At 38.2% G+C, this 23,344-nt stretch overlaps 1 protein-coding gene across 6 annotated transcripts in view; it reads left to right on the forward strand.

Annotated features, from left to right (window-relative positions):
- KIDINS220 (kinase D interacting substrate 220) overlaps positions 1 to 23,344 on the forward strand; it is a 73,552-nt gene that overhangs the window by 29,447 nt on the left and 20,761 nt on the right. For all 6 annotated transcript variants that reach the window (XM_040550485.1, XM_040550482.1, XM_040550486.1 and 3 more), the window contains exons 18-23: positions 835 to 975; positions 1,615 to 1,858; positions 2,015 to 2,103; positions 2,457 to 2,601; positions 4,685 to 4,847; positions 22,529 to 22,707. In XM_040550485.1, coding sequence (XP_040406419.1) covers positions 835 to 975; positions 1,615 to 1,858; positions 2,015 to 2,103; positions 2,457 to 2,601; positions 4,685 to 4,847; positions 22,529 to 22,707 — 961 coding nt within the window. The remainder of the gene's footprint in view (positions 1 to 834; positions 976 to 1,614; positions 1,859 to 2,014; positions 2,104 to 2,456; positions 2,602 to 4,684; positions 4,848 to 22,528; positions 22,708 to 23,344) is intronic.

The raw sequence follows: 23,344 nt of genomic DNA on the forward strand, positions 1-23,344 counted from the left end.
GCTGAAGTATTGTATAACAATGCATTGTGTCAATCTTTGTGTAGCACAGTACACCTCATCTGTGTACTGCTACTGTGCTTCCTGAGAATTGTTTTTTTTTGAATTGTATTCATCTTGCATTGCTTCAGACGTTTAAAAGTTATGTTTCTCCTTTGCAATCCAAGGAGAGAAATGGGCATTTCTGGGGAGTTACTCATATGACATCTCTTTTTAATGTGTGCATTCAAGATAAAGCTAGGGGAGAATCGATTTAAATGTGTAGCTGGTAATTGCGAAAATAAAAACAGAAACAAAGGTGGAATTCATCTGCATTAGGGCTAGTTGTTACATGTCTAACTTGATGTTCAAAACATTTGACAAAAATGAAAAAAAAACCTTCAGATTATATATATACTGAATAGGAGTGACTGAGCCTGACAGTAATAGTACAGTTAGTTTGGATGGAAGGCAGATGGATAATTTTATTGTACTTATTATGCAAAGCAGTTGGGGGGGGTTAGCTGAAACTACAAATAATCTTTCGCTTACTCTGGAAAAATTGATTTACATTGCATAAATATTACTTTAAATAAAGTGACATTGTAATGTAATTTAAGAATAATTTATGTTGAGGTAGAATATGCTGTTCGGCTGTACATTTCTGTGCAAATAGAAAATTTTGGAAGTGATATTTTAGGACAGTTGTACTTCTAGGGGAGAGTTCAGTATTTTTAAGCATTAATTTTTGTAATCTTTAGTATTTTTGTGGCAGTTAGCAATTGCAAAAGGAATCATATACGTTTTTATGAGGTTCAGGTATTATAAAGATGTTCTTTGCTTTTCTTTTTTTTTTAGGTGTTGAAATGTGAAGTAGAGCTAATGGCCAAAATGGCAAAAACCATTGACGGCTTCACTCAGAATCAGACAAGGCTTGTTGTAATTATTGATGGATTGGATGCTTGTGAACAGGACAAAGTCTTACAGATGCTTGATACTGTGAGTTAGGTCGCTTTATAGAGATGATCTCTGGCTTTATCTCTTCCATAGATAGACTCAGATGCATCCAGCTATTACGTATTTTCTGCAGATGGAAAGCACATATATCGAGTTTGTGTTGTATTGGTCTTTTTTTCACGCTTGTGTATGCTGGCATAGCTATAACACTAAGAGCAATGGCTTTCAGAAATCGGAAATTAAATCACAGTAGCACTAGACATGTTAATTTGCTAAATATTTTCAAATCAACAGGTGTAAATTATTGAAAATTAATATCCTATTGAAACAAACTTAGATTGTTTGGAGAGGTTTGTCATCCTTACTTTCAAAGTACTTCAGGTGAAAAATACTTAAATGCTAAATATTTGAGGGGGACGGAAGGGACCTATGACATCCACCCGTAATATTTTCTTGGTAATGACTTCTACTTTAAGTACTTTTGCTCATGTGTTAAGTATGTTTATTTCTAATTCTGTACGAGTACTTAACATTAGATGTCAGTTATTCCAATATGAGATATCTTTGTGCATCCATTGTCCTTTCAAGTTTATAACTAGGACAGAGTGAATATAACATGTTGAGTCAGATGTTCAAATGATCCACAGTTACTAACAAAGCTTACTGTCTACTTTCTTACAGGTGCGAGTCTTGTTTTCCAAAGGCCCATTTATTGCTATTTTTGCAAGTGACCCACACATCATAATAAAGGCTATTAACCAGAATCTCAACAGTGTTCTACGGGATTCTAACATAAATGGACATGATTACATGCGAAATATAGTCCATCTGCCTGTTTTTCTAAATAGCCGAGGGCTCAGTAATGCGAAAAAGCTGATGGTAGCTTCAACAACCAATGGAGATGTTCCTTATACAGATAATGCAGGTAAAGTTACTCAGGAGGATGGTACGAAAGTTACAAAACCAGCGATAAAACCTGTTTCCTGGAACAAACTATTTAAAAAATTGGTAGATCATTAATGTTACTTCATAGTCAAATATATGCGAATGGAGAAAATGCCTTTTTTGTCCCCTCTGACAGGGTTGCATGAAGAGGTTGACAGAAGAGTTTCTCAGAACAGCCTTGGAGAGATGACCAAACTTGGTAGCAAAACTGCTCTCAATAGGCGGGTGAGAGAGATTTTATACTAAAACATCTAATGCTAGTAATACTTCTTCTTTTTTTCCCCTCACGTTTCTTTAATGCATTTACTGGTGTCAACTTTGAAGACTTACCAAACCATTCATGTGAAATTAATACATGATACATTAATACATGAACACATTTTCCTACATGATCAATGTAGGAAAAGTACATTTTTAAATCAGTAGACTGATGCTGCCTCAAAGAGGATAAATATATATAGATATCACGTATATATTTAGAAAGGTTTTAACTTTATTGTAAAGTAAAATTCAGTTAATTTAGAGTACATAGAAGTTCTTGATACTGATCAGTATTCCTTTCTTGTTTTTTCTGTAAGGATACTTATCGAAGACGGCAGATGCAGCGTACCATTACCCGCCAAATGTCTTTTGATTTGACAAAGCTTTTGGTTACAGAGGATTGGTTCAGTGATATCAGTCCTCAGACCATGAGAAGATTACTAAATATAGTTTCAGTGACAGGTAAGTGTGGCCCATATTTTTTTTGCTGTGAAAAGCCAATATCAGCTTTCTATGAATGATGAAATTCTGTCGTTTTCAGTGTTCCCGGCTTTGTGTTCTGAATGTTTATGATTAGGTTGTAGACCCTTGTAGAAAATTACCTTTGTTCACACTAGTGAAACAAATAATATTAACAGTTTCTAAGACTAATTGGAAAATGTAAGGGATACACAGATCTATCAGGTGTATTGTCCTTAATACTTCAAAATATTTTAATACTATTTAACTTGCATATTTAGTATAATAAGTTACGTTCATTAGATAGGTTAGGATCCAAACAGGTAGGTTAATTCAGGAGAACATTTTGCCCCTGGTAAGCAAACTTCATAGCTCATAAAATTATGAGTAGCATAGTAATTGAGCAGACAGTAAATGGTTATTCCTCTACTTAGAGCTGAGTTCTGTGAAAGCACAGGTAGCGTTTTTAAGATTTGAAATAGCTAAGAGAAAAAACGTTGCGTTTACTGCACATACGTTTGCCTTTGTTTTGTTCTTTTCTCTGCATCTAATCTTACAACAGTTGTAGCTTTCCCACTGGCCCCTGAGATATCAGTGGTGTTCTAGGGTGAACTGCTATACCTTTGAGCTCTTCTATAACATTGATTCTAGTTACAGATTCCTACGCCTCATTTTAGAGGGGGTCTTGAAAGATTATGTTAATCCTACTGCCTACAGCTCCTCTGCTGCAGAACTCTTACCTTGAATAAAATAGTTTACTTGTTTTTATGCCATTTCAACTCCTTTAATTTGAGGACCTGGTCTTATGGTAAAAGACCTCACTAAATGATGAGTAGCATTGCACTGTACAGCTGGAGAACAAAGTGAATAATAGTGTGTTTTGAAGGCAAAGAGCACTGCTCTATTCCAACATTAATCAAATTATCATAAGCTCTAGCGTATGTTGATGAAAATAGAATTTCTAAAAGTTCTTACTTCAGTATGCCTTATGAAATTTGATTGCTAGGAAGACTATGATCCAATTCTATCCTACCTACCTTATATTAGCAATAAAAGGTTATATTAAATGACCTGTCTTTTTAGATTAATACTTAATGCTTAAATAATCTCTTAAATTTCTAATGAGAGCTGAATCATTTGAGGAAGAATTTTAGTAATAAAACTTTAACAGGTGTGAAAATACTGCAGTTCTCTGCATGCATATTAAGCATGGGTTCAACAGGTTCAGCATTAAGTTCAACATCAGGTGATTGTAGCTGTATTGCCTGTGCTGGGTACAGGTCAGAAATCACCCTGTCACCATTGCATGGCACATAGCTGGAGCTAATAAACCTGCTGCAGTTATTGCAGGTCTCACGTAGGGTGTTTGCTTTACCAGTGGGTGCGCAGAGTAATGATTCAAGCCAAACTTGAACTGATTCTCGCTGATACATTTAGCTGCAGAAACCTGCTACAGCAATATCAGTGCTGCATCCAGTGCCCAATTTAACATTGCGTTCGAGAGAACAAAATTTCCTGATTGGTGGAACTGGTTCAGGTCTGATGTAGAGTTGAGGTGATCTTCTCAGTGGGAAGTATGACACAAAGACACGGTTGTATGTCTCTGAGCTGGGCTTCAGCTCTGTCCAACCAGCTTGCATAACACAGAGTTGCTGGCTGTCTCTGAAGTTGCATTCCCAGTGCTTGCATTGTTCAGAGAAAATGTCTTAATATCTCAATTATAATAATATAATTGAGATATTGTCTTAATATCTCAATTGTAATAATATAATATTAATATCTCAATTTATATACAATTTCTCTGAAATATTCCTACATTCAGATTATAAAGAATTGAATGTAACTAACTGCTGTTCTAAAATAAGTAAAAATACAAAAAAAACCAAACTATGGCCTATTTTCTGTTCCATTAATTTAATGCTAATATAATTGATAGAAGAATGTTAATGGCTTTTTTTTTCTGTTGATCTTTGTATCTAGTGATGACTTACGTGAAAACAGACCTTTCAAAAGGGAAAGTGTTTTTAAAAAAAAAAAAAGCACCAACCTTCCTGTGTTGTTTTTTTCTCCTGCTTTCTTGTATTAGGTCGCTTATTGAGAGCTAATCAGATCACGTTCAATTGGGATAGGCTGGCTAGTTGGATCAATCTCACAGAGCAGTGGCCGTACAGAACATCATGGCTCATACTGCATCTTGAAGAGACTGAAGGTGTTCCAGATCAGCTGACTTTGAAAACCATATATGAGAGGTAGGTGTTATTCTGATAATAGTATGTACTTTCAGTTATTAAAATAATCATTACTAATGTTTATTGGAATAGCATGGCTTTCCAACAGCTACCAAGTTGTAATCGAAAATTTATACAGTCTTACTCTCTTCTGTTAACTTCTGACAACTTTTAAAATGACTTTCATTGCTATGTAATGCACTACGTGAAGATGTATGCTTTATATTAAAAGCAAAGAAAAACATATTGGAATTCTTTTATGGATAGCTGGCTGTGTTTCTATTTCATGATACAATTTTCATCTTGACCATGGTCAGGACAGAAGTTTTTTCTAGTTAGAAATCAGAATCTGAACTGAGCTCTGCAAGCTGCCTTTAATGGTAAAGATCTCTGGAGTTTCATTGCTCTCGAAGTGTGCTTGGAACTATAGCAGTGCCTTTTGCTGCAGCTAAGAAATATGCGGCTTAAACGTGGCTTTCTTTCTTGGTTGCTGATAGAGTTGCTGTCCGTAAGTGCTATCCAGGTATTGCAGCTGAGAGGAAGTGGTGCCTGTGTTGCCAGTGAATGTGCCTCTCTAGAACCTGGCTGCTTTTAAGAAAGGAAACGTGAATTGTGGCAAATGACTTGGTGACAGGAGGAGGAATAAAAAGAGAGAATGTGGCTGGGAGTTAGGCCCTTTGGGGGGCAGGGGTGGAAGCAGAATCTGAGGATTAAAGTCAGTGAAAGGAAGTAGAATTTGACTTTTTTAACACATTTCTGAGATGAGCTGAAATGGTTGAGGTAAAGAGGGAAGACTGGGACTGACTGAAGAAGTTGCCAGAAAATCCGGAGACTTTTCTGTCCAAGTTTATTCTCCTTTGCATTCCTTCCCTGGACACTGCAAATTTTGGGAAGGTGCCCTGGGCTTAGAGCTGAGGAATGGGAGAAGATGAATTGGATGAGGGTCTGGGTTGGGCTGGAAATGGTTGAAGTGTTATGACAATAGAACTAGAATTGATTGGGAAAGAAGGCTGGGATGGTTTGTGTTGGGAAATGCAGTCAGAGAACCCAGAAGGTAGAGGGACAAGGGGGAACTGGGCATGATGAGGTTGAGGACTGAGGTTGGATGAAGGCATGTAGTAGACTGGAGTGGCTTTAGGTTGAAGGTGTTGGTGATGAAATACCAAACTTAAGAGGTAAATAAGTGATGATTTAAAAACAAACAAACCCACTTTCCTCTAGAGAATGAATCCACAGTTTCTAGGTCTTGCATTTTCTCTGTGAGTGTAAGGTACCTGAGAAAATGTACTGATTAAAATATGGGGTTCATAAGGCTAGTGTCCGAACTATTTATGTGATCCAGGTGAGTACAATAATTCAGAATCCCTCTCCTCTCATACTTTCCAGTACCCCTGCTGTAGATATTTCTGACTTTACCTTTATTTAGATTTGCTGTATGGCACGTTTTATAATTTTGTATTTTCATTGTTTATCCAACTACCCTTTCTTACTTAAATGCAGACTGCATCCTTGTCTGGTCTTATTGCTACTAGTCAATGAACCAAGTTCATTGACATTGTTTTTTAGCTATCAGAATCATGTCTGGGGCTGAGCAAACAACTTAATTTTAAGGACAGTTCCTTCCCCCTGCCCCTGATGATTTTTAATTCCAGATCAGTCAGTATGAGAGAAATACATAGGACTAGGGATAAGGCCTTGTTTTGTCTTTAAAACTATGGAAAATAGGAAAACCTCAATTTTCTTTCCTTTTAAAGTTATTAAACAGTTTTACACTAAGCCATTTTAGGGCCAAACGAACAGGTGATTTTGTCCTGAGGAAGAAATAGTCTGTGCCACTATTTCTGAAGGATCTTAACATTATATCTAAGCAAAACCTTTTTATGGATACAGATTCTTTCCTTTTTTTTTTTTCTTCATTCCCTGTTGCCATTTATTGCTTAACGCTAGAGGGTAATTAGCATTGTCAGGTAGTTACCTGCTGAGGTTTTTTTTGGAATGATTTTTCTAGTCACATGCAATTTAGTCTCTGTTTTAAAATCCAGTTTGTACCAGTACACAGTAAACATGGGAGATTCTTACTCTGAAATAAATATGTAAGCACTCCCTTTCCAGTAATGCTAAATTCCAGTTATTTCTGTTTATTTCATCACCCTGCTGACAAGCTGTATACAGTTGCTTAACTCTCTTACTTGGGATCTTAATCCTTTCATCATATTGGGTTCTCCTGTAGTGATGTCTCTTGTACTTCGTATGTTGGGACATTGTCAATCTTCTGCTATGTACAATAATACTCTTCTTTCACCAGAGAGCCTTTACATACCTAGCTACAAACGTATACCTGGAATTAGTTTGTGGGGCTCATTACTGCCTTTTGATTATTAGCAACAGCAGTAACGAATCACTTTGGAGTGATCAAAGTCCAACGCTGTCTTCAAGATATACCAATGTGTATGTAGTTTCTGATGAGGCAAAGGAAGTATGAGAGAGCTGAATTATTCTCAGAAACAGGTAGTACAAGTCATTCCAATATAAGCTGTTAAATTTGTGGTAAACCACCCTGAGAAGGAGAGGACAGTCATGACTGAAGGTGAAGGACTTATTCAGGCTCTGGATTGTTTGTTGTTAGTAGAGACACTTGAATGGCTGGTACTCAGTGCCAACTGGAGTGTGTCAGGATTCATTAGTTCAGGCGTGGAGGGGTTGCATGAGTCCTCTTGCTGCGTAGGTTGTGTTTGGAAGTAGTATAGCCACTGGAGTAGCTTGCCAATGCATTACATAAGCATTAATAAACTTTTAAATCCATTTATAGTGTATAAAGGATCTGTAACTTGAAGAACCCTGTACCATATAGTGGAACAGGGAAGGTAATGATTATCTTCAGGTAATGCTTGTTTGTATTGGTATCTGCAACACCAGGAAAGCAAGGGAAAGGCCAAGACCTATATTCAGGATTCTCTCCTGCGAAGAAGTACCAACAGGACAATTTGATATGGAAATAATAAAAACTACAAGGAAGTTGGCTATTTTTAACCAATAAAAAAAATCATAACATTGCTACATGCTCAGGAAGAGAGGTGATGTCTCTCTCACCCACTTCTGTTGAACCTGTGTAAGGAACTAAATATACAACTCTCCTGATGTAGTGATAAAGCTGAGGTCTCATCTGCCTGACTTGGATGATTATATTTACCATATGCTGAGTATGAAAAGGTCTATGAACTCTTTTCCAGGATTATCTGATGCTCTAAAAATTGTTTTATCCAAAATAATCCTTTCTATGTCATTGCTGTTCTTTATCTACTACTGTTTGAAATAATTTGGCTTGAATATCTGCTTCTGTATCAGTTCAGAAGCGGGTATTTCGTTTAGCTCCTCTTTTAGAACTTCAATTTCTGTTTCCTTAGGTTTTCTAGTTCGTAAAAACAGCTTTCCCATTTGGAGTCTTGTGAATAGATACCAATTTTGATACTTACATAATTTCTGCTCCTGAACTGTGTTCTTGTTACTACTTCTCTGGCTATTATTCTGGAAGGATTTTTTGAGAACATTTCAGTACTTTAGAACAGGATCAAGAATATAACTTGCCTAGTGTTGAATAGCTTGTGTCAGAATGCTTCTTGTTGTGATGCTGCAAATAATTCCTTGGGTTTGATGCATTTCTTAATCCTGAGTGTGTGAGGAGAAGGCTCTGCTTGGGCACCTCCTTTTGAGGGTGGCAATTTTGGAGGTTCTGTTAAACCTATAGGAGTCTTCAGCATTTGATCACTTTCTCCATATGAGGAAAATGCTTTAATATTATAGTCACTTTTTTCAACTTGAACAGTTCCTGTGTTACAGACTTTGAGTCGCAAAGCTTCCCGTACAGTCAGAGCTCTTCCTCTGAGCTGCAGATCGTGTGGGGCAGGAGGCTAACGTGACGGATAGATCTGCTACAGGTACCCGCAACTGAAGAGTTGCAACAGATATCTTGTGCCTGCGCTGAGGGTATGACAGGTGGTAATAACATCTTGTTTTACTGCTGTATCTTTGGAGGCAGGTTACGGCCAGCTTCTCAGTGTGCAGTGCAGTATGTGCTGTAGGGAGTGTGATGCTGTGGGGCTGTGCCGGCAGGTGGCACTAGCAGAATACCTGTCTGCCCCATGCAGCGCTCACAGCTTCTTGTTCGTCTGAGGGTTGTCAGTGTTCATATTTAAAATTAGTGATCTTCTTCACTAGATGCTTTTTTTTTCAGTAGTATTTCAGAGAATAAGGAACGCACTCACAGCATATAAAACTAAAGGAAAAGAATCCAAATGGTCATCAAGCATTAAGAAATGGAAGAATAAAATCAATGCATACACAGAAGGGAATTAACTGCAAATAAAATACATGATTTTAAATGATCATATGCTATTTTTCCACAGAGGAATCTTGTCTTGTAATTTCCAGAATTTAATTTTGTAAACCATGTAGACAGGTATGTAGCAAAGGGGAGGGCTGCTTTCCGTCACATCTTGCTGTTGTCTCTTGTAATTCAGTGGAACAGGAAAACTAAAGTAAGGCAACTGAAAGCTGCTCTAGAACTATGTGTCGGAGTTTGTGTGATGCTGTACTTAGTCACCTCTATCGTACCTTTCACTTGGATGGTATTTGTACCTCTGGGAGATGGCATACAGCTTATGATTCTGCAGGCTGATGTTAGCGAGTCTTGAGTATTCAAAGCTGTGTCTGAAGCTAGTGGGAGCTCTGCTTTCAGTAGCTGAAGTGCTCTGGAAGAAAAAGTGAGTATAAAATTTATTGCTAAATAAAAATATATACATCTTTGTTTCAGCTTAAAAAAAAAGCTAACTACTATATTATCATGAAGGATTGCTGCAGAAAATAAATTTGCTAGTGCTTTTCTATACTGTGCTGGTGAATATGGAAGACTATTGATGAGTATGAAAACAGTTCTTCAGGAGTCATATTTTTCCTGTGTCATACTACTCAGAGATGGGAGATCCTATTGAATGTTGCGTGGGCAGGATTTCCCTAAGTTGTATAAAACAAAGCAAAACAAAACCCAACAAAATAAGGCTTCAATTTGCAACACAGGCACATCTCTGTGGACAATCCTTGTGGGCTGGAGTTGCTTAGTTCTCCCTTAGTAACAGGTAGAGGTGCTGGGTTATAATTTTCCTTTGTTAGAGAGCAGCAAGCACATGTTTTGTAATTGTGTCCAATTTTGAAAATAAAAATGTTGAGTCTGCGTTGAATTTCAGTCCAGATTCTGCAGAAAAATATCTTCAATCTTCTTATTGCCTTAAACTGACTTGTTATGTGGTCTCATTTCTATCCTCTTACTCTCCAGCCATTGCTGGTCTGGATCTTTATGTTCAGCTTTCCAGTTGGTGTACTGATTAGCACCAGTAGTTACTGTGTTGGGTTTATCTGTTGCCTTTTCAAGTAATCTTTCACCATCAGGTTTTTCATGCAGTCTCTTTCCTTGTTAGGTTAGTGTGCCATTTTGATTTCTCATCTATTGTGTTCTCCTTCTCTTTTGGTGTTTAGGTTATTCTGTGGCTATTAGCCACATGTTTTTCCTGGTCTGGTTTCATTGTTTTTACCATTTTGTTTATAACTGTAATACACAGTTAATATTTCACTGCATTTACGTTGTGTTGAGTTCTCTTCTGTGTTGCTGTGAAGAGTCTCCCTAATGTCAGTTCTGTGGTAAAATGGCACATAGAAGTTGCAGAAAAAAATGTTTTAAAACCCTGAGGTGTAATAAAATACTTGGGCATTCTGTGAATGAAGTTGTCAGAGAATTAAGTTGTCAGATTAAAGCAAGTTTCTACTGAATGTTAGCAACCGATACCTCTCAGACTTGTAAACTGGCCAACCATGGGAATGTGCTCTTGTTTGAAGACTACATAAAATATCCATGACACCAGAATGAATACGAGTGCCAGGTCTAAATAGAGGATATACTGAGAAAAGCCACAGTGGCTTTTGTAGAGAAGATACGTTTCAAGAAATCTGAATTCTCAAATGAATCAGTGAGTATGTAAAGAATGTGATGTAATGTTTGGAAATCTTGGAAGTTCTAAATGCTCTTAGATCAGGATCTTGGTTAAAATCATAGAATCATGAAGGTTGGAAAAGACCTCCAAGATCATCTGGTCCAACCATCCCCCTACCACCAATGTCACCCACTAAACCATGTCCCTAATAAATTTACAAATATTAAAATTGAGGGTAATAGCAGTCAAGATTGAGGAAAGCAGAAGAGGGAAGCAAAACATAAGAGAGAGGCTGACGAGAAACTTGCAGATAAGGTTTAAAAAGATAGTACTTGAGCTCTTTGATGTACCTGTAAATTCTTGGACAGAGGGAGAAAATACAATGTGGAGATAAAATCAGGACAACTGTTTTGTGGAGGGTTGTGAAAGTAGCTATGAGCAAATTGCAAATGCAAGTCATTGTGGTTATATGTATCATAACATAGCAGGGAAAATGATCTCATCTGTAATCCTGCTAACGTAGTAATGGGCTGTAAATCTGTACCTAGGAAAGGAATTCACAAATCCGTTGCTGATGATTCTCTGAAAAAAAATATGTTCAGTGCTCAGCAACAGTCAGAAAAGGAAATTGTCTGTAGGAATTATTAGCAAAGAAATAAAAGGAAATTATTTTATTAAAGAAATCTGTTATGTATATAAATTTTGAATGCTGGGACTCTAGTCACTGCATTTCAAAAAGGATGTACTAAAGTAGAAGAGAGATTACAGAGGATGAGAAGAGCCCTAGTTTCACTTCATGTTTTTCTGTGAATGTCATCACTGTCCTACTTCCTATGCTGCGAGGAATCCTATCCTAGTTTTGCTTTTTCTTGAAAAAAAATGTTTTCTCTTCTTTGTTTTGGAGTCTCAAGTTTTCCTAGAGTCTGAGCTGTTTGAGTCATTTCTTTTCCATAGAGACCTTAGTTAATCATTTCAGTTTGAGCCTCTGAGCCATCTTATGTTGTTTGGTATTTTCTACTGTTTTAGGCTATAGAAAGCAGTGACTTGATTTTGATACTATGTCAATTTAATAATCTTGATGCTAAAACTGATTGAGAGGGAATATCTTCTTTTCCTCATTAAGTTTACTCAGTAAATGAGATGGTCCATATAATATGTAAACCTCTTTTCATGTCCTCACCACGGCAAGAACTAAAATCTGTTGTGCTTTGTCTATTGGAGGATGTTCCTAGAAGTCACTGAAGTGATTTTGTAACCATCTTGCCAGTAGGCACTTGTCCTTCTGAATTCTGCAGTTGTTAATGAGAGAGGCTGCATGTGTGAGCTACCCAGTTCTCTTCTAGATATGGTGGCTTTAGCAGCCTTGTCACTTTTTAAGGCTGCTTGTGGCTTGGCAGACTCAGCTGATTGAAGTCTGTTCCACGTGCTAAGGTTTACATAGTTTTAATAAGGTAAGGTTTACACAGGCACATATATGCTCTTTGAGTTCAAGAGTGCAATTCAGAAAAAGATTAAACAAACTTATAAACACTTGAAAAACTGCAGATGTCTAATTTTTTACTCCAGAAGATCCTGCAGCATCTACAGTTCTGCCAGTGTGAATAGCCAGAACTGCTAATGAGAGGCCTAAGTTGAGTCTTGTAGTGTTTTCCTTGCATCTAAAGCCTTGAGAGACAGTAGCTGATGCCCTTAAAAAGTGAGCGCAAATAAGTAAGTATCTTGAACATTTTTACAACAGGAGGAAAAGATCAAATTCAGCATACAGCACAGCAGCTAAGGCTAATTTAATTCAAAAATACATGTAGAAGGGGAGGAGTGGCAGTGGCTATTTTATATAACGTTCTGCGTTTAAAGCAGTTATGCCAGGTATTGGGGCAGGCTCTATGGCCATTCACAGAAACCTTCAGATCCTGGTGAACATGATGAGTTGCCCAGGCAGGCCTGGACACTACAATGGAGTGAAGTGCCAATTGTCCTTTGAAAGGAAAATGGCAGGGAACAGATTGTGGCCTACCAGGACAATTTAATGACCTGTTTGCTGTGAAGGGCTCCTTGGGTAGGAAGGAAAAAGTCAATGTGAAGTTGATGTTAGTCTGTAAGAATTTCCTCATGGTCATGTCTGGATACCACTGGGGATAGAACGTTGACTCAAAAATTTGATAGATCCGTGGTGAGTATTTTCCTCTCTCTCATGCAGATGGGATCTAGGTGACTTATCGTTCTGAACATAATTCTAGCCATTACATGGTGAAACAGTAAGAAATAAAACTGAAAACTGGTGTCTAGGGAGGATGCCCTAAGGGAGACCCTGACTCACTATGTTAGTGCTTGGAGAAGAGTCCTTGTCCCTAGAACTGAACTTACATTTTGTTCGATGACACAGTATTTAGGTATTCACATGGCCTTCTGCTCAAGCGTTTCCTACCGGCTGGTTTTGATCTTGCTCTGCTTGTCATGAGGGATGTTGTGAGGGACATCTTAACCATCACTCTTTTCCCAGGCTTTGCTGAAACCGAGCTTTGTGAAGATATTGGCAAGTTGTTGCTGGTCCCAGAATTTCTGTGACATGCCTATTCTTAAACTCGTTACGTTCAAAATATTAGAACATTATAGCTTGGCTCAAGATAGAAGAAACTCTCAGAAACCATCTGTTCAGATTAGGAGCTCCACCCTTTACTTAATTTCCTTGAAAACATGCTTCTTGGAAGCTAAGGAAGACTATGGAAATCAAGAATCTTAAGTCTTTGAGTTTGAAAAATGAGATGTCTTCCAGAATGAGAAAATGGTTGTGCTTTCCTCAGTGCTGTAAGTTGCCGTTGTTTTAACATACAATTCATTAATCAGTCTGGCCGAATATAACCTCTGCAGTATTTGCACATACATCGGCATGCCTACCTATAGTGGATGGCAAATCAATGTGCCAAAGCAAAAAACACCAAATTTAGAAGAGTAACATAATAGCTTTCTTTTACTCAGGATTCTTTTTGTCTGCAGGACTAAAGGATCTAAGCCAGCCATAGCTCACTTAATACTTTTTTAATGGTTTTACAAGTGTTGTAACATTCTAAGGAATAATTTGTAGAAGACATCTGCTCTGACTGATACATAAATCATGGAAAGTATTGGCATTTCTTGTCTTCTTCGGTTCTAGATACTGTCTTCCCTGTTTTAGTATGGGTGTAAGATTTTGCCTTTTTTTTTTTTTCTCTCCCCAGTCTTTTTATTGAAGTTACCCCTTTTTGGAAGTAGCCATAGAAACAGTTACCTCTGCTAATGGTAACCAGAGAAAAACTTAGTCTCTTGTTACTAGACAGTTACTGGACAACTCATCCTCTTTTTCCCCACCCCAGGTTAAACTGGTAAAGACTAATTTAGTAGCAAATCTAACAATGGTTGATTATTGTGAATTTGGAGTTGTATCGTGTGGTTTCGCGGGTGCCATATTTTACTGATAAGTTCAAATCTTTTGTATGATAAGCCCGTGTGAACTAAATCAGGAAGTGACTTGGGTTAAAACATTGCTGTTTTACCTGTAGTTGAATATTGGTACTTCATTGTTTACTACTTCAATTCAAGAAAGTGTATTTACAGTGTACTAAAAATACCACCAAGGCATAAATGAAATCAATTTCTTTAATAAAATAATTTCATATCATTTAAAAAAAAAGGAAAATAGTATTCAGTAGCACTAGTAGTAAAATTTATTTTTCCACATATAAAGGCTCATTTATTTTTATAGCAATTTGATGACACATCTGCTTGCTTTATTCAGCTGAAAAGAAAATGTTGGTTCTTGGTGTTTTGTAAAATTGCTTTGTTAAATTATTTTCGAAATCGTTCAACTTTTAACAAATGACATTTGATACTAACATTGGAAAGCAATTTCAGCTAATTAAGTAGATCCTTCTGTAAACCATTGGAACATTAAGATGACAAACTGTTCATTCAGGATTATTTTAATTGGTACAATTATTGTAATTTTGTTGCAATTATGTGTTGAGCTAAAAGCTTTTGTCTAAATCATTTGAGTTTTTTTGTTAATATACATAAGTAAGAAGAAACGGAGTAAAATAAAAACTGATGATAAGCATTATCTGTCTACTTTTCCATTACAGTGCTTGAGACAAGTATCTACTAAATTATTCTTCTAAAAAGTATGTTAGATGTTTTCCGCAAATTTCTAGCGATTTAAAAATGAGCAAGATCACTTGAAATGTAACTTTTCTAGAAGGTTATTATATTAATTCCAGTTTTGACACTGTTTAAATATCTTTTAATAAAAAGGGCAAAATTAACTTTTGGGGGATTTGCAACTTGTCTAAAATCTATTGATATATTAATTTAAGAAGTGTAGCTTTTTAGTGATTATAGAAACCAAAGGTGCCACGTTCATCGCTCTGGCCATAATGTTCTGTACAATAATCTTTTACCCAGGCCAGGTTTAAATAAATCACTTCTTTTAAGGAGACAGTTGATTACTCTTGTAGACCTCACAGTGAGGCATTACCTCTAAATATTTAACCTGCCTTTTGTTTTTTTTTCTTAGTTTCCTTTTATTGTCTCGTACTTATAATGTGGGGCACATAGTTATGTTTCTCATGGTGCAAATAGTGTGGTCTCAATATTAATAGGCAGCATACCAACTGAGTAGTAGATCATCATTTCCCAGACTGTGTACTAAACAGACCTGCATGAGGCATGACGTAACAGAAGCAAAGAGAGTACCAGAGGGTGTGACAAGTAAGAAGGGAGTTCAGATGAGAAGATGCTAGGGAGAGAAAAGGAGTGGAGGAAAAGCTGATCAGAACAACACAGGGAGTTCTCCAAAGCTCTTTTGCCTTTTATTTTTATCTTTGTAATAGAATCATAGAATGCTTCGAGTTGTAAGGGACCTTAAAGATCATTTGCTTCTACCACGGGCAGGGACACCTTCCACTTGACCGGGTTGCCCAAAGCCCCGTTATTCCTCGTCCTAGTCTTACAGTCCCTGATGAACAGTCCCTCCCCAGCTTTCCTGTAGGTCCCCTTTAGGTACTGGAAGACCTCTGCAAGGTCTCCCCAGAGCCTTCTCTTCTCCAGGTTGAAACAATTCCCTCAGCCTGGCTTCACAGGAGAGGTGCTTGAGCACCCTGATCATCTTCATGGCCCTCCTATGGTCTTGCTTTAATAGGCCCATGTCCTTCTGTGGTGGTTTTACTCAGGTGGGCAGCCGAGCTCCAACACAACCGCTCTCTCACTCCCCCTCCTCAAAGAGGAATGGGGAGAAAATACAATGGAAAGGGTGAGGAGATTGCACAGTAATTATTGTGACGGGCAAAACAGACTCAGCGTTGGGAGATAGTAAGATTTATTGCCTATTACTAACAAGCTAGAGGAGTGAGAAACAAAGGAAAGAAATTAAAAGCACCTTCCCACCCATCCACCCTCTTCCACCTCCTCCCCCCAAAAGGCGTGGGGGAATGGGGGTTATGGTCAGTCTATAGCGCTGCTTCTCTGTCGCTCCTTCTCGGTCACTCTCCTCCCCTGTGCTGTGGGGTCCTTCCTATGGGATGCAGTCCTTAGTGAACTGATCCGGCGTGGGCTGCCCACAGGCAGCAGCTCTTCAAGAACTGCTCCAGATATGGGTCCGTACCATGGGGTCCATCCCTCAGGAGCGAACTGCTCCAACCTGGGTCCCCCACGGGCAGCAGCTCCTGCCAGGTCACCTGCTCCTGCATAGTCTCCTCTCCATGGGCTACAGGTCCGGCCCAGAATCTGCTCCGGCAGGGATCTTCCACAGGCTGCAGCCTCCGTCGGTGCAGATCCACCTGTTCCACCGTGGTCTCCTCCACGGGCTGCAGCGTGGAACCCTGCTCCACCGCGGTACTCCATGGGCTGCAGGGGGACAGCCTGCTTCACCATGGTCCTCACCACAGGCCGCAGGGGAGTTCTGCTCTGGCGCCTTCAGCACCTCTCCGCACCTCTCCCCCTCCTTCTTCCCTGACCTTGGCACCTGCAAGGCTGTTCCTCACTCCTCTCACTCTCCCAGCTGCTGTGTGGCGCAGCGTTTTTTTTCCCCTGTCTTAAATATGCTCTCACAGAGGCACAAAACAACATCACTTATTGGCTCAGCTCTGGTCAGCAGTGGGGACCTTACCAAACATGGGGCAGCTTCTAGATCTTTCTCACAGAAGCCACCCCTATGGCCCCCTGCTACCAAAACCTTGCCATGTAAACCCACTACACCTTCTTGTGCTGATGGCCCCAAAGCTGAATGCAGGACTCCAGGTGGGGTCTCATGAGAGCAGAGCAGAGGGGGACCTCCCTCACCCTGCTGGCTATGCTATTTTGATGCAGCCCAGGGTACGGTTGGCTTTCTGGGCTGCAAGGGCACATTGCCAGCTCATGTTGAGCTTCTCATCAACCAACATGCTCAGGGCTGCTGTCCATTCTACACCCAGCCTGTATTTTTTCTTATTATTCTGAATTCATTTCTAAATAATTCTTTAAATGCTTACAGAATAGTTTTAATGTGCATTAATGACATCTCTCCCTCTCAAAAAAAAACAAACAAAAAACTTGTGTGTATTTCCAATCCCTGTAAACTTTACTGAGTGATATTAGTTTAGGGCAGGACACAGAAGCCTTAATTTTAGCAACACAATAAACGATTTCTGGAAACAAGTCTTTTATTTTTAGCCATGTAAGTCAATTCATGAGGCTTGTATACTTTGGGGGGAGTCAAAGTCGGGAAGTAAAATTGGAAATATCGCTTTGTGCCTGCTGAACATACTTGTCAAAGTTAGAATATTTATTCAAAAACTCAGAGTATGGGAAAACATGGTGGGGTAAGATAATAAGCTGTAAATGCATCTTGTAGCTATACACAGCTAGTGGCCTGTATCCTGTCTCTTAATCTTCAATAAATGCCGTGTATCCACTTTCTCAGGAAAAACAGGAGATAAAATACTTGCTTCATATTCTGAAAAAACTGGTCCTATTTTAGTGGTGGAAAAGCATGTGAGCAGTAACATGGGGTATCAGATTCTTTGGAAGCTGATGGTATTGCTTGCAATGACTTGCTCATGTCACCATGCAATAAATATGCCTCAGTAGGTCAATTCTGTCATAGGAAGCTGCTTCAGATGGGCAATATATGGAATGGCTCAGGTAATCCAAAGGCTGCATAAAGGAAGTAAATTGCCTTTGGTCCTAGCTGACTTGAATGTTACTAACCTATTACCTAACTATTCATGTAGTATAGTGATTGTACCTTTTTGCCTTCCAATTTTGGATGGCATTTGCAACAGATTGATAGGTTGGTCTCCTCCTTTCTCTGAGAAGTGGAACTCGTGCTTCTGTGAGTGAGGTGTTTGCCCTGGGCTTCTGGAGGAGGACTGCTCTTTTGCCCAGTTCTGAAGTTAAACTGTATGCTATGATGTAGCCCCGGAAAAGAATCCTGTGCTGGAGACTAGGATGACCAATAGCAATTTCTAATCCTATAGGACCTGCAAATATTTGTTGAAATGCTGAAGTCTTACAGGTGAAGGTCTTGAGAGAAAGAAGCCCTGCATAAAGCCATGAAGTAGCTTTGTAACTTGATTTTCTTTGGAGTAAATGCTGAAAACGGTATTCTCATATTTCACTCGTGTGAATGATCTGGTGGGACTTCTCAGTTAGTGAGATATAACTGCTTTTTTGTTTACAGAGCTGTTTTGAGTAGTCTTGAATTCTTCTTTGCTACTCCATATTGCTGCTTTTCCATTTGTTTAATAAATATATCAATTTTTTAAAATTCTTTTGTGTAGTTGGTTGTGAATGAATTCAGGCATTTGTAGCTGTATTAACTTTTTTTTTAATTTTAAAGAGTGCTGAGGTATTCTGGGAAGTTGAATTAAAATCAGACCTTTGTAATATGGATCAGTGGCATCGGCCTTGTAAGGATCAAAATGCTTTTTCTTTCTGAAGTTATCAAAACCAGAGCACTTAGAAGAGGTGCTTCATCTGCTGTTACTTGGCTTGGATACTTAGTTTTGCAAAGAAAGCTTTCCTGAATACCTATGGTAATAGGAGTTTTTAAATAGCTATTGCATCTGTTCAGTGAAGTCTCTGTACTACTTAATATGCACTGAGGGGTTCATAATTTTTGTCTAGATAGCTATGTTGAACTATAGCTTCCTTTTTTGCCTTTATTAAAATAAAGCATTGATTCCCTTTTAGTGTTGACTGCATGATGACTTTTTTTTATTCCTGTTCTTATACAAGTGTGTATGTGAACAAATGTTCTCTTCCAATGTCCAAACTATCTGTTGCAGTTTGAAAAAAATACTTGCAGCTCACTTGCTCTATTCTTAATATAATGATAGTACTTTAAATGTTACGGAGTGTTTTGTGTGAGAGCTTTTAATCCAGAAGAAGTACACCCTTGTGACTGCAGATACCATCGCTTTTCTGAGCAGATCTGAGAAGAACAGGATAAATAATTTCAGAGCTAAGCATTATATTCTTAGTATCAGTTTATTAGATATTAAGAGATCAGATATCTAATTATCAGGTTGTTAAGCATGAAAATTTTATCTTGCATTCCAGAATGGCCCAAATCTTCAAGGTTTATTCTTAGCATCAGACCTATAGGGAAAAAATGTTTTTGTGTCATTCTGAAAGAGAAAAGATTTCATTGTTTTAAGCTTTATCTTAAACTCTATTGAGAGAAAAACTTAAAAGGCACATAATAAATAAAACATGACATGCCTTCTGTTTCTCTATCGCTTAATATTTTTAATTAATTAGGTGTGTTGCTTTTTATGGAGTGCAGAAGTTAAATGACTTATTTGCCTGGTTACTTGGTGCTGTAAAAAGCTGAGGAAAAAAAGTTTAGGTGTGTGAAGAGGAACTGGTAGGATGCCTTTGTTTTCACCTTCAGGGGGAGAGGTTTGGGAAGGGCAGGGAGAACGGCCCTTACAGGAGTGGAGACTGGCAGAAATCAACCTTCCACCTGCCAGGGAGCATCAGGACAGGTTGAACCACAGCAGGAGGCAAGCTGGGAGGTGAAGGTGATGGCCAGGCAGGCCTCAAGTTGCGCCAGGGGAGGTTTAGGTTGGAAATGAGGAGACATTTCTTCTCAGAAAGAGCAGTCAAGCATCGAAACAGGTTGCCCAGGAAGGTGGTGGAGTCACCGTCCCTGGGGGTGTTTAAGGAAAGGTTGGACGTGGTGCTTAGGGACATGGTTTAGTGGTGACATTGGTGGTAGGGGGATGGTTGGACCAGATGATCTTGGAGGTCTTTTCCAACCTTAATGATTCTTTAATTCTATGATTCTAAGGCTGCTCAATGCTTCTGTGTTTTGACCACCACCTGGCTTGGTGGTGCAGGGCCACATCCTGGGGTGGTGACCATCTCCAGCAGTAGATGGTGAAAGGGCCGGCTGTGTCATGTATAGCCTGACAGCTTAGCATCTTCCTTTAGTCTGTGCCAGCAGCATTCGGTGCTGTAGGACCATGGTGGTTATCTTCTAAGTCAGTCATGGAAATGCAAGATGAACCAAAACGAGAAAAAGTTTAGAGCAAATTCACAGTCTTTCGAATGGGAGATAACACGATTTATCTGTGCATCTTTATAACAAATTATTTTATTGGAGGAAAAAAATCAAGAAATAACCAATCATTATTGGATTATAACTTTTAATCCACACTGAAAACAGTTTTAAATGACTAATAGAAAGACATGTGGGATGAGTTTTTAAGTTTTACTTCTGTCAATGTAATGTTCCATCTTGGTCCCATTCCTTGTAATTTCAGGTAGTTTCTAATGGAAGCAGGCACTCAGCAACACTGATACTTCTTTTGATGTTTCAGATTGAAAGAGTAATTTTTCTGCTTCAGGAAAATCTAGCCCCAAAAGGAGAATAAGGTGTTCACAGTACTTAATTTTTAGATCCGTGTGCTTATATTCCAGCAAAAGCAACTCTTGAAGTTCTTTACCTGCTAAACTTTTTTTTTTTCATCTGAGAAGTACAGGCACCTATGATTTTGGTGGCTTTTTGCCAAAAGATTATCATTTACATAAATATGTCTTGCAAAGATGTAGCTTAAGCCATTGAGCTCAGGAAGTTAGAATAGAGACTTCAATCTGTACACCAGCAGTGGGCTATTGGCTTCTGAACAGTAGCTTTGTTCATCATAGTCAGAACACTGTTCACATTCAGACTTAAGTAGAGCTGGCATTAAAATTCAGCTAATTTGTTTCATGTGATTCATCAGCTGTGTGGTTTATTTAAATCTGTGTCACATTCTTTTTCGGCATTCTATTTTCTAGATTTAAGTGTTGAACTAGGCCACTCTTTAACTCTTCGGTCCCTGCCTTAAAAACTGACTTAGTTTAAAATTGGCAAAATCAAAATTCTTGCCTAGAGTACTCAAAGTAAATATGAATAACAGGAATGCATGTTAATGTTCCAGTTTTTAAGATATATGTTGTTTGATTTAAAAACATATAAAAACTGCATTTACAGTCAGTTTAATTATAATTTGATATAAGGCAAAATGGAAAACCCTAAGGTAGCAGCCAAATATTAATGTAAAATAGACAGTTCTCAGAATTTGAGTGTACAAGTTTTACCTTGATACTGCCCCATGTTAAATTTCTGTCTTTTGACCATTCATTCATTGCTGTGAGGATCATTTAACTCCTGTTAGATATTTATTTCTTTTTTTAAAATGCTAATGGAGGATGAACTGTTTCCATTCTTTGAAATTGTAACCTACTTTTGAGTCTCAAGTTTCTCTTTCTACAGAAACTTCACCTTCTATTCTAGGGCTGGAGCCCTTGAAGCCTTACATATGGCTTTATGTGAATAATCTCATAATGTGAATAATCTCAGTGCTATCTGAAGTGCAGCTCATGTTTTGCAGGATCACAACCTTTGTTAGAATAGACTACGCCTGCTTTTATACTTGGTTACTTCTCCAGTGTAGGAGTATGTAATATCATTGTGAATAAAGTTATTTGTAGGTGATGCTTATAGCAGCATAGTATAGCAGTAGCCTCCATTTCTTAGGTACATGGTCCATTCAGACTAGGTGTTTTCTTTAATACCTAATAAAATTGAAAGGAATTGAAAGGAATGTAATGCATCAACAGTCCACCATATTGATCATGTCTGACTGTTTTGTTGTTCTCCTCTGTTATTGTATACGTGTGACTTCTTGCCTTTTAAAGAAGGTGAATAATTGAAAAGCAGGTACTGTTTTTTCCTCTCTTTTACTATGAAATCACTCACCGTTGGATTCTGATTAATGTCTAAGATGCCTGACTGTTCCTGTTGGAAGAGAGATTAGTTTAAAAGTTAGAATTTTAATTGTGGAATTTCTAATTTATTTATTAGAGTTTGAATGAATGTTTGAGGTTAATGCTGACACATGCTAGCTTGCCCTTACTTCGGATTTGATTTTACTGATCTATAAATTTCTGATCTGATTTTAGTCTTCTGTATGGCTTCTCTGAGATTTCTCTGCAGCTTGCAGCTAGATTAGACTACTTAGAAGTTTGATGGTCTTTGCATATTAGTAAATGCTAAACTGTTCTTTCTGAAGACAGTGCAGGTTTTTATGGATTCTCTCCATTTTCCAGCAAACAGGAGAACAGATGCAACTGTACTGGACAGTCTTTTTCCATAGTATTTCACTATGAAAGTCAGACTCTAATGTGGTTTGTTTATAACCTATTTATATTTTTTTCAACCAGAATTTCAAAGAATATCCCAACGACTAAAGACGTTGAACCTCTGCTTGAAATTGATGGAGATATACGGAACTTTGAAGTATTTTTATCTTCCCGAACACCTGTTCTTGTAGCACGTGATGTAAGAACATTTTTGCCATGTACAGTCAACTTAGACCCTAAACTACGAGAAATCATTGCAGGTGAGTATGCTTTTTCAAATAAATGGAAAGTGACAATTGTATTATTACTTTTCATTTTAGGTGGAGCTACTTTGCATATTACACAGAACACTGATTTGTTCATCAAATCAGAACTTCCCGTCATCTGACCTGACTTCAGTAGGGTTCACTTCACTCTGTAGCTTTTCTGTAAAGGCCAAATCATAGTGGAGCAAAGCATCCCTTTAAAGTGGGCGAAGTACTAGCGGTAGTCAAAGACAGCTTTAGCAGTTGTGGAAAAACAGCACGTGCTGTCTTTGTATTACACAATATTTTATTAGTAGAAATGCAAGTTTACTTTCAGGTCATTGTTAACAATTTTGAGTAGCATCAGTCAGATTCTTTAGAACTGAAGCCAGGGAGACAAAATGGAATGTCTCCTTTTGATGTATTCCCCTACTAGACACCTGTGCAGTTGGTACTTATCAGTCATTTTTCAGTCTGTGTTAGAATGATATTTAAACTGCTCGTAGAGCAAGTATCTGTTTCACAAGTTACTGTAAACTAGCTTGTAGTCTCAAAAATGAAATCAGATTCAGGTATGTGCTGTTACGCAAAAATGCTCTGCTCAATGACCACTTGCTGCTGAAGTGAACTGCTGTGACCTACGGTATGGCAC

The sequence above is a fragment of the Cygnus olor genome, chromosome 3, assembly GCF_009769625.2.
Source record: "Cygnus olor isolate bCygOlo1 chromosome 3, bCygOlo1.pri.v2, whole genome shotgun sequence".
Taxonomy (NCBI): Eukaryota; Metazoa; Chordata; class Aves; order Anseriformes; family Anatidae; genus Cygnus; species Cygnus olor.